This window comes from Hyperolius riggenbachi, chromosome 10 (assembly GCF_040937935.1).
Source record: "Hyperolius riggenbachi isolate aHypRig1 chromosome 10, aHypRig1.pri, whole genome shotgun sequence".
NCBI classification, from domain to species: Eukaryota; Metazoa; Chordata; class Amphibia; order Anura; family Hyperoliidae; genus Hyperolius; species Hyperolius riggenbachi.
The window spans coordinates 77,724,652-77,734,312 of NC_090655.1; the positions used below are offsets into that span (position 1 = coordinate 77,724,652).

General features: G+C 45.0%; 1 protein-coding gene across 5 annotated transcripts in view; it reads left to right on the forward strand.

The window, feature by feature from the left end:
- The window catches only part of ATE1 (arginyltransferase 1), a 170,532-nt gene extending 162,803 nt beyond the window's left edge, over positions 1-7,729 (forward strand). For all 5 annotated transcript variants that reach the window (XM_068257584.1, XM_068257583.1, XM_068257581.1 and 2 more), the window contains one exon: positions 3,911-7,729. In XM_068257584.1, the coding sequence (XP_068113685.1) occupies positions 3,911-4,089 (179 nt within the window). In that variant the 3' untranslated portion in view covers positions 4,090-7,729. The remainder of the gene's footprint in view (positions 1-3,910) is intronic.
- Positions 7,730-9,661: the final 1,932 nt, after the last annotated feature.

Below are 9,661 nucleotides of genomic sequence, written 5' to 3' on the forward strand. Positions count from 1 at the left end.
TTTGAGGTCATTGTTGTGCATCTGTAGGATCTCACACTCCCAGCGATGTCACACATGGTAGCAGTGAGACGACTCCATGTTGTTTTTTCCACACAGAGGCCGTCAGCGCTGCTCAGAGTGAGGTGGTCTCTAGAAGCCAGCTGCGCCCCAGATGTGTTTTTTGCATACACATTTGATCAAAACAGATCAGAATCAAATTCTTCACTGTCCATCGGAGACTTAACAGAACTCTCCTGTATTTATGTCCCTGTTCTACACAGATGTTCCAGAACAGTGACTGCTCAGTAACCATCTTGTGATTCCCAACATGTTTCATCTCAAGAGCCACGTTCCTATATGAGGACTGGCGAGTAGACACATTAATGGCTTTCTATAGAGAGGGGAATGATTAGGATTGGAACTACAGCAGGTGTTCTCTGCTTGTATGCTGGATATCTCTATAACAATGCCAGCTAGCAATATACACAAAATGGCATTTGTATCATATAAAAATGTCTTTCTTTTAGGACTAATGCACATGAAAGGTTGAAACACCAAGTAAAGCAGCTGCTCTTTTTGCCACACAGGTGCCTCTCATCATTCAGAAGTTTTTCACCTGTGGTTGGAAACGGTCGCATGCAGTGATATTTGGGGGGGGGGAGGTAGAGGTAAGAACTGAAGAAAAAAAAATTAGACACACCCCTTATTTGAAAGTAAGCCAGTCCAGTGACTAAACAATACAGAGTTGGTTATATAAAGAACGCTCAACTTTGGACGGCGTAGTTCTCACAGAAGTTAATGTCAAAATGGCTAAGACAAAGTATTTCAGTGTGAGTTGAGGGATGATCGGTGCAAGAAGAGCTGGTGCTAGAATCTCTGAAACTACGACTCTTTTAGGACTTTCTCACCCAGCAGTATCTCGGGCAGTTGAGCCAAAAACACGACAGATTACAGTTGAATTCAATGCAAGTACATCACTATGCATATCCCAATGCACAACAAGACGGACTTTGCTAAGGATGGACTTTAGCAGCAGGAGACCATCAAGCGTGCCTTTGGTATTACAGAACCATAGGAAAAGACGCCTGTTGTGGGCGCTTGCCACCTTGCCCGATCGATCTCAAATTGGTTTGAGGAACATCGGTCAGAGTTTAACCCGCTTCCATAGCCAGCTCAGTCCGCTAATCTCATTTCTATTGAGCATTTGTGGGACAAAGCCTAAAGATCACTTCAAAGCTTGGATATCCTACCATCCAATCTGACCCAACTTAGAGCGGCCATTATGTCAACATAGGCCAACATTCCTCAGCAACGGTATCCGCATCTTGTTTAGTCCATGCCAAGAGGAGTATTGGCTGCGATCAGAGCTAAAGGTGGACCAACTCGTTATTAGAGGGTGTTTCTAATTTTTTGGCCACTTAGTGGATTCACGCCATAGGAGTGGGATGACCAGTGACAAAATGTGGGTGGCCACACATCAGAATGTGGACGTGGCCATGGGTGGAGTCAGATATGCAAATTGTGTTTAGATAGCCAGCTGTGTCCCCTTCCCCCCCCTAAAAATAGAGATACATGCCCCCCTTTCCACCATTTAGATAGCCAAATGTGCCCCCTTCACTTGTTCAGATAGCCAGATATGCCCCCTTTTAAATAGCCAAATGTCCCCCTTTTAGGTAGCCAGATGTGCCCCCATCCCCCTATAGATAGCCCAATGTGCCCCCTTTTTCTACTGCTGTTAATGCTTCTGCACTCCTCTGCAGTGGCAGGGGGAGAAGCAGGGGCACTTCGGGCAGCCAGCGAGCCACCTTTCACACATGTGGGGGTGCAGCGGCTGTGCTGAGCCTCCTTACAGTGATGTGACCGGGGACATGTGTGCCCCCATGCTCACCCATAGCTACGCCTCTGAGCATATGTTCAATTTAATACCACACAAGACAAATCATTTTTATATCGCACGTTTCTCCTGGGGACTCAAAGTGCCAGAGCTACAGCCACTAGAATGCGTTCTATATATAGTAGCAGTGCCCTTAAAGAGAACCCGAGGCGGATATTTTGAATCTTAAGAGAACACAGAGGCATGTTCTGTGCATAATCACATGCCTCTGTGTCTCTGTATTGCCGCCTCTAGTCCCCCCCCCCCCCCCCCCCTGGGGTCTGCTGTGCCCACTTGTAAAAAGCGCCAGGCTGACAACTCCTTGTCGTTAGCCTTGTATTTACCTGCAGCCTGTCAATTAGTAGGTGCTCCCCTGCCTCTGCCCGCCTCCGTGAGCTTCCTCCAGTCGGAAGCTGCGACCTGGGAGATACTTCCTGGGTCGCGGCTTAGCTTCCGTTTGGAGGATGCTCATGGAGGCGGGGACAGAGGCGGGAGAGCGCTGACTAATTGACAGGCTGCAGGTAAATACAAGGCTAACGACAAGCAGATTGTTGCTAGCTTGGCGCTCTTTATTCAAAATACCCACCTTGGGTTCTCTTTAACCAGTACACTATTCAGCCACAGCAGCCTCTGATTCCTGATCTCATCTCTTCTGGTCTTTCCCTTGATTGTTCTTAAACTGCATTCCTGCAAAACCTTGAAGTCTTGATGTGTAGTCTTGATTTGTGACTCTTAGTGGTTTAATTTTAATTATGCACTGCAAGTTTGGTTTTCTTTGTAGTCTCTTTTTTTCCCAAGAACATTAACTTTGACAATGAAGGGATGTCTGGCTGCTTTGGGGTCCTGCCATTTCATCATGCACAACATTTCCAAATAACACCTCCTAAAGTCCACCAAAGTCCTGATGCACACTATATCTTGCCTCTGCTGCAATACACTCTTAAAGGGAACTTGAAGTGAGAAGAATGGGAAGGCTGCTATCTTCTTTCACTCGTTATCCATGCCAGTTGTCATGCTGAAGTTTTGGCTTTAATTGTTTTTGAGCCACACACCTGCATGCAGTGGGGTCAAACCAGAGTCATAGCATCTGATCTGCATGATCTTATTCTGGGCTAGTGACTAAAAGTGTCGGCACACAGATCAGGCAACTGGCATTGTTACTAGAGGTTGGCTATGGTAGCCTCTGTATTCCTTTCACTTCAGGTTCCCTTTAACTGGCATCCCACCGAGTTCAGTGTTGCCTTCACAGTCCACCCTGAATGCTGCAGCTAGACGTATCTATCCTCCTTATTGCTCCTCACCTGCTTCTTGTATCTGCAAATCTCTACACTGACTTTCATTCCACCTCAGAATCAAATTCAAGATAATGTGATCTGCTTTTCAATCATTGCACTGCCTTGTCACACATGAACCGCCAATCCAGTGACTTACTAATAGAGGCTTGTGCGGGTCTACTTCTTCAGACGCGACCTGCTCTCTGGGTTATCTGTTACAGCACCCAACCAGACCTGCAACCTGATCGCAACCTGCTTTTTGGCTGCCTGATGCAGCCATGAAGATCAAGCGGCAGGGAGCAGATATAATTATCTGTCCAGATGGCTGGATTGGCTTCTTCTCTTCCTCCACCCTGGGCAGCACTGCACTTCTGACATGTCTTCTGGCTTCCGATCACATGATATGATATGTGATCAGGGCCCAGAGCATGCAGCGCTGCCCTGAGTGGAGGAAGAGAAGAAGCTGCTTCCAGGCTGTATTAGTTTGCATAACATTTGCATCCACTTGAAATAATTGAAAGCATAACATTCAACAATGGTCATCCTAATGGTCTTGCTTGTTGGCCTACTCCATAGATTGTTTACTAGTTACTGCAGAAAATGCATTCATTCCTCTGGCTCGAAGAGCCGTGTAGTTTAATTAGTTTTCAAACAAAATGAGTATTTCAGAGTGGTTACTGGCAGCAACATAAGAGAATGCTTAGGAGCGCATGTGACATATTGGTTGATTATCATTGGTCTGGATCTGGAATTAATTGTAATTTTTTGTTTTTCTGCTTCACAGGGGACCCAGAGCGCTTGACCGATCTGGGCCGCGTACGAGTCCTTCACAAACGTACAGTGATGCCTTACAGCATATATAAGAGGAAACGCAAAGGACCCAGCGATGAAACCACTGTTAAACAATACGCAGGCTTAGTGGGCCAGACCTGCGCCGAACGCATGTTGCTGTATCGCAGCTGAGAGCCCAGAGCACTTAGTAAGATTCTCTAGGCAGTGACCTTGTAGGATGACTGCATGTCAATATTATGAGCAACGTGGAAATAATATGACCAGAGCTTTGGCTTGGGTGAGAGCAGGATTGGTCAGTTCTCCATAACACTCCGTCTTGTCCCCTTCTCAGTGTAGCTTATGGGAGAAATATGCAATGATCATCATTTCTGTGCTCCCTTATTTTCAAAGATGTCTAGTTCAAAGATCTGAAATGGAAGGCTGCATTTAGAGCAGTTTTACCTACCCCTCTGTGGTGTCACCTTTCAGTACCTGCCCTCCTCTGAACCTTGACGTGTCCCACACTGATGAGGGATTTGGGAGTTTTTGTGACCCCCCATAACCCCCAAATCACTATGTATCTGCATTGGATCAGAGCCTGGAGGATGACCTCACAGGAAGACCTGGTTATACCTCCGCTATCTGGTTCTACCATGACTTATATGGCTGCCACTTTTCAAAGATGACACCACAAAGGGTCATCACTGTTATAATGTCACTATTCAGTACTGTTATGACAGGAGCTGCACGGTCAGCCCACCCAATAAGAACACTTTTCATCCATGAGGTCCAGTCAGTAAGGGCGAGCTATACTCAGAAAAAGCAGGGGCCAGCAAATGGCTTGGCACATCTTTCATGTCAAAACCAGCGTGGATTTTTTTTTAAATGTTATTTTAAACCAAAAATTGCACCCAAAATCAAGAATCCTACACGGGTATATAGGTAGGCATGCAGAATATTTATTATTTAAGTCTTTGTGTTGTGGTTTTTTTTCTAATGTTAGAATCTGAGCCAGTTTTTAGATGCTCTCAGCTAGGAACAGCTGATGTTTAATTTGCTTGTGGTCTCCATAGTTTAAAGGACCACTGTCGTGAAAATCTTAAAATTTAAAATACGTGTAAACGCATACAAATAAGAAGTACATTAAAATGAGCTATAAATTACTTTTCTCCTATGTTGCTGTCACTTACAGTAGGTAGCAGAAATCTGACATTACTGACAGCTTTTGGGCTAGGCCATCTCTCCATAGGGGATTCTCAGCATGGCCTTTATTCTGTCTTTCTTTATATATTTATTTATTGTATTTATAAAACGCCAACATATAAAGACACTCCGTGAAAAAGACTTATAGAAAGATGCTGGCCAGCCACCCTGTTCACCATACATTTTTTGGGCAGTTGAACAGATCAACTGCTATTTACTAAGTGCATTTGAAAATAAAGAAAACCCTGAGAGCCCCCATGAGAAGATGGGCTAGTCCAAAACCTGTTGGTTCTGTCAGATTTCTACTACTTACTGTGACAGCAACATAGGAGAAAAGTAATTTATGGCTCATTTTACTCTGGTAGAAACATACTTCTTATTTGAATGCGTTTACATATATTTAAAATGTTAAGATTTTTGCGACAGTGGTCCTTTAATTGCCCATCATTCTGCGCAGCCCTTGTATTTGACATTACTTGTGCCAAGAGAAGAGACAGCGATCCGCAAAACTATCTCTGCATACTCTGATAGCTATATCTGCATATATACAGAGCCGGAATAAGGTCCTCCAGCACCCAAGGCTGAGACACCAAAGTGCGCCCCCCAATTCCTCCCACCCCAGCCGTCACACACTGATTGCTAATAGAGTAAGAGGCGCCCCAGGGCCCCCAACTCCCCCCTCCCCCCCCCCCCCCCCAACTACTTAATCTCTAGTTATCCGGCTTGCAGTCACTGTCATGTATCCCCTTTTCTTATTTCTCTCTGCTTCAAACAAATTAAGGGAATGATAGCTGAGCGAGTTGTGCGCCCCCTCCTACACTGAGCCCTGATGCTGGAGCTTCTCTCGCCTCTGCCTCGGCCCAGCCCTGCATATATATCTAGCTTTTCTAAGTCATTTAGGATATACAGATAGGGCGGACCTGAACTCAGAACTTCATCTCAACTCTAAATGATTAGAAACAGCATAATAAACTTTAAATGGGTTCTGTGGCATGTTTAAAAAAAGCAATCACTGACACTTACGTGGGACTTCTATCGGCCCCCTGCAGCTGTCATGTCCTGCGCTGTCCTCCTACGATCCTCTGTTCCCCGCTGCCAGTCCCAGTCTAATTATCCGTCTACCTAGACGAGTAATGCTCCCTCCCCCGCACGTCATCGGGAGCTTACTGCGCAGTACTAAGTTTTCTTGTACTGTGTCTGCGCAGTAAGCTCTCAATGATGCGTGCGGGAGCGAGCACGCGCGCTGCCACGGCTGCACTCTAGTTAGAGGAATAATTAGACTGGGAACGGAGGATCGTAGGAGGACAGCATGGGATATGACAGGTAAGTGTCAGTTTTGGGGGTTTTTTTTAAACATGCCACAGAACCCCTTTAAAGAAAAACATTTCTTTGTTACAGCTGATACAAATCCTGCAATAAATCTGCAGTGTGTTTACTTCCTGATTTCATGGAAGCAGACATAGGGTTAACATCCTGTATTTACAAATTAGCTGCTCTGCCAAGGCAGCCAGCTGACACAGCTGAGGGATCAAATTACAACTTGTAATTAGTCATAGATGAGAGGGAATCGGACAGGCTAAACTCTCTAAATACATACAGGGTGCATTTCTCTACATTTTCCTTCTGTCCTGTGCAAGAGTTCAGGTCCACTTTAAGAGGTAACATCTTAGAGGCTTTCCACACTTGTGGAAAGAAGGAAAATGATTCCATGCCAGGAGTCGTGCATGTTCAATCCAATCTCCATTATAACGCTTACGGGACTGTTTGCAGCGCTTGCCAACCCTTTTTTTTTTTTTACATTAGAATATAGACTCAGCACCCACTTTGTGAAATCAGATGACATCAGCAGGAGTTCTGCAGTGACTCTGCAATATTCTTGGAAAGCATCAAGTTTTAGGGAAAGACCCCTTTTGCACACATGCTTGCCATGGCAGGTCAGACAGCCGACCATGAAGTTACATGCACCCATATGGCTGCTTCCTACGCATGTTACCGGTGGTGTTACTCGACGGTAAAAAGAGCAACATGACCCGGATGTGCTGCACTCAGATGTGACTCCATGGGGGAAAGGGGTGATTACATCTTCAGTGCTGTTGCTGAGCGCTATTAGGAAGCCATGGATTTTTCAGACTATTTAGAGTTCTGATTGGTCATTAGAGGGCCATGTCCATGCCTGTGGTTGCACTTACATCATCATGTCATAATGTTCCATCTACAGGGAGTTTTGTTTCAACCTCGTCTTACAGTAGCCATAACCGCTGACAATGCTAACTTGAATATGACGGAATTCCTTTTCACCCACGTGCCTATACAGCTGTTGTTTGTCATGGCAAACAATGCCAGTGCATAGTTTTATTATATGTATGCAGTAAAGAGAGATGTACTTACTTTCCACAAGTTTTATTTTTTCATCTCTCACTCGACGTCCCCATGAAGCGACTAACTGATTGCTGTTTACTGAATAAACCTAGCGATTCGATGTCCTAGGTCACCATTTGAAGGGGGAGCTATAAATACTCTCTTACTGTTCCTGTCAGTTTAATTTATGTTCAGTATTCTTCTTTATGTGATTAAAAAACATTGGAAATTTACTTTTTATTATAATAAAACTTGTTAAACTCAAGGCAAACATTTTGTTTTTGGTCTATTTGTTATTGTGGCACACACTGGTTATGTTTATATTTATTCATTTTTAAGCTAAGTATTGTCATGGGTGATAACACATGCAATGGCATTTTCGCAGGAGCGCAGATGGTAAATATTGACATGGGGTCAGCGCTGGACCGCCGAGGCTTAGGAGGATGGGGGAAGCCTCATTAGGAATCAGTCTTCCCCCTCCCGAGGTAAGTTCCCCCAGGGAAAGTTTTCTTTATTACAGGTTTACTTTAAAGAGAATCTGTATTGTTAAAATCGCTCAAAAGTAAACATACCAGTGCGTTAGGGGACATCTCCTCTTACCCTCTGTCACAATTTCGCCGCTCCCCGCCGCATTAAAAGTGGTTAAAAACAGTTTTAAAAAGTTTGTTTATAAACAAACAAAATTGCCACCAAAACAGGAAGTAGGTTGATGTACAGTATGTCCACACATAGAAAATACATCCATACACAAGCAGGCTGTATACACCTTTCCTTTTGAATCTCAAGAGATCATTGTGTGTTTCTTTCCCCCTGCATCACTCATGCACTGAAGTTTCAGGCTGCTCGTTTCTTCCTGCAAACAGCTTTGTCCTTGTCTGAATTTCCTCAGTATGTGAAAGCCCAGCCAGCTCAGAGGACGATTTATCCAGCTTGTAAAAGATGAGAGAAGCTGCCCTAATCTAAATAATACACAGGCAGTGTGCATAGAGGGGCCTGGAAGGGGGAGTTCATAGCAGAACCACAACACTGAAGAACTTGGTAGCCTTCCAGACACAGGCCGACAAGTCTGACAGGGGAAAGATACATTGATTTATTACAGAGACTGTGATAGCAGAAAGTGCTGCAGTAAGCCAGAACACATTAGAATAGCTTTTGGAACTTGTAGGATGATAAAAAACAGGATGCAATTTTTGTTACGGAGTCTCTTTAAACTAAAGGATAACCTGTAGCCACCCAAAAAAAATGATCTACTTGTTCAAAAAGAGAGAAGGCTCTAAATCCTTAGAACTTTCCTGGACCTCTCTGTACCCCTGGGTCCCCATTGCAGCAATACGATTTTAAAGGAAACCTAAACCCAAACAAAATAAATTTGTTTTACTTACCTGGGGCGTCTTCCAGCCCCCTGCATCCTGTGCCCTCGTAGTCACTCACTGCTGCTCTGGTCCCTCACTGTCAGCTAGTTTTACCTGGGGCGTCTTCCAGCCCCCTGCATCCTGTGCCCTCGTAGTCACTCACTGCTGCTCTGGTCCCTCACTGTCAGCTAGTATTCGTTTTTCCCAAATCAGAGTTGGTGGACCGGCACGCCTACCTTTGCCCGCGTTACAGCTGATGCAGGAGACCATCACAGACATAAACACGTATCTTTGTACACGGACGTGAAGACGTACGTGTACAAAAATGTGTTCACGTACGCGTGCCGGCCAACCAACTTGGTCAGCAAAAACGAAACTTGCCTGTTGGCGGGAAAGGGGGCAGAGCAGCAGTGAGTGACTACGAGGGCACAGGATGGCTGCAGGGGGGCTGGTAGAAGCCCCAGGTAAGTGAAACTCATTTTTGGGGGGGTTGGGTTTAGGCTTCCTATAATGTCAAGTAGGCCTTTGGGTCTCCTAGGAAGTTGCAGAGGTACTCGGGTCTCAAAGTACTTCGAAGGACAAGTGGCTTCATACTGCGCATGCTTAAGTACTTCCGCAGCCTACCAAGGAGACCCCGAAGGCTTTCTTGACATTAAAGGGACACCGAGCAGTGCAGAAACTATGGAAAGATGCATATCATTTTAAAGCTCTATATCTCCTCTTTCCAATGATATATAAACCGCCGCCCTACGCCTTTTAGTTTTCGCTATTTTCGCGATTGAAATTTCCGCGGCCGCAATTTCAATCGCGAAAATAGAGAAAACTAAAAGGCGTAGGGCAGCGGTTTAGGT